This window comes from Lepidothrix coronata, unplaced genomic scaffold (assembly GCF_001604755.1).
Source record: "Lepidothrix coronata isolate B3197 unplaced genomic scaffold, Lepidothrix_coronata-1.0 Scaffold4441, whole genome shotgun sequence".
NCBI lineage: Eukaryota > Metazoa > Chordata > Aves > Passeriformes > Pipridae > Lepidothrix > Lepidothrix coronata.
This window is the reverse complement of record NW_016694621.1, coordinates 1-1,027: the sequence shown is the minus strand read 5'-3', so window position 1 is coordinate 1,027 and position 1,027 is coordinate 1. Positions and strand designations below refer to the sequence as shown.

General features: G+C 56.9%; 1 protein-coding gene across 1 annotated transcript; it reads left to right on the top strand.

The window, feature by feature from the left end:
- Nucleotides 1–6: 6 nt before the first annotated feature.
- LOC108492022 (zinc finger protein 239-like) lies at nt 7–999 on the top strand (the record flags this gene model as incomplete). Its single annotated transcript, XM_017803805.1, has 1 exon — nt 7–999. A coding segment is annotated over one exon (681 nt), but the record flags the coding sequence as incomplete, so codon positions are not given.
- Nucleotides 1,000–1,027: the final 28 nt, after the last annotated feature.

Below are 1,027 nucleotides of genomic sequence, written 5' to 3'. Positions count from 1 at the left end.
GGGTGCTCTGAGGAGGAAAGAGCCAGCCTGTGCTGGGAAGGCAGCCGGAGGTTGAGGGGGAGCCCTGACCTGGTTGTCCCTGAGCAGCCTTTCAGCAGGGATAAGCCCTTCAGGTGCTTGGAATGTGGGAAGAGCTTCAGACAGAGCACTGCCCTCCTCACCCACCAGCACATCCACACGGGGGAACGGCCCTACACGTGTGGGCAATGTGGGCAGAGCTTCAATGACAACTCCAACCTGATCCGACACCACCGCATCCACACTGGGGAGGGGCGCCACATCTGTGGGGAATGTGGGAAGAGCTTCAGGGACAACTCCACTCTGATGCTGCACCAGCGCATCCACACTGGACAACAGCCCTACCCGTGTAAGGATTGTGGGAAGAGCTTCAATGACAGCTCCAACCTGATCCGACACAAGCGCATCCACACCGGGGAACGGCCCTACAAGTGTGGGGAGTGTGGGAAGATGTTTCGGACCAGCTCAGATCTTCTCAGGCATGAGCGGACACACACGGATGAGAGGCCCTTCCGCTGCACCGAGTGCGGCAATGGGTTCCACCAGCACTCCCACCTTGTTGTGCACCGGCGCATCCATACCAGGGAGAGGCCGTACATGTGTGGGGAGTGTTGGAAAAGCTTCACCCAGAGGTCTAAGTTGACCAGACACCAACAGACCCACTGGTAAGGGAAGCCTGCGTGTGCCCCAACTGTGCGAGAAGCTTCAGCTGTAGGTTCCATCCCAAATGAAGCCCCTGATGGTGAGGCAACCCCTGGAGTCCAGTGACTGTCAGTCCATCCCTTTCCACTAGAAAGGGTCAGTCCCCTTTCACAGGGACAGGTTCTTCCAACAGAACCCTTCTTGGGGGTGTGTTTGGAGATTCCTGCCTTGGCTGGGGACCCCCCAAGGTCAGTCCTGGAGGTTGAGAGCAGAGATCTTCCCACGAGGGTTGGTCTGGGGGAGTTCCATCCATCTCTAATTAAGAATTCTTGCTTTTGTTCTAGCTTGAGTAGAATTGCTTCAACAA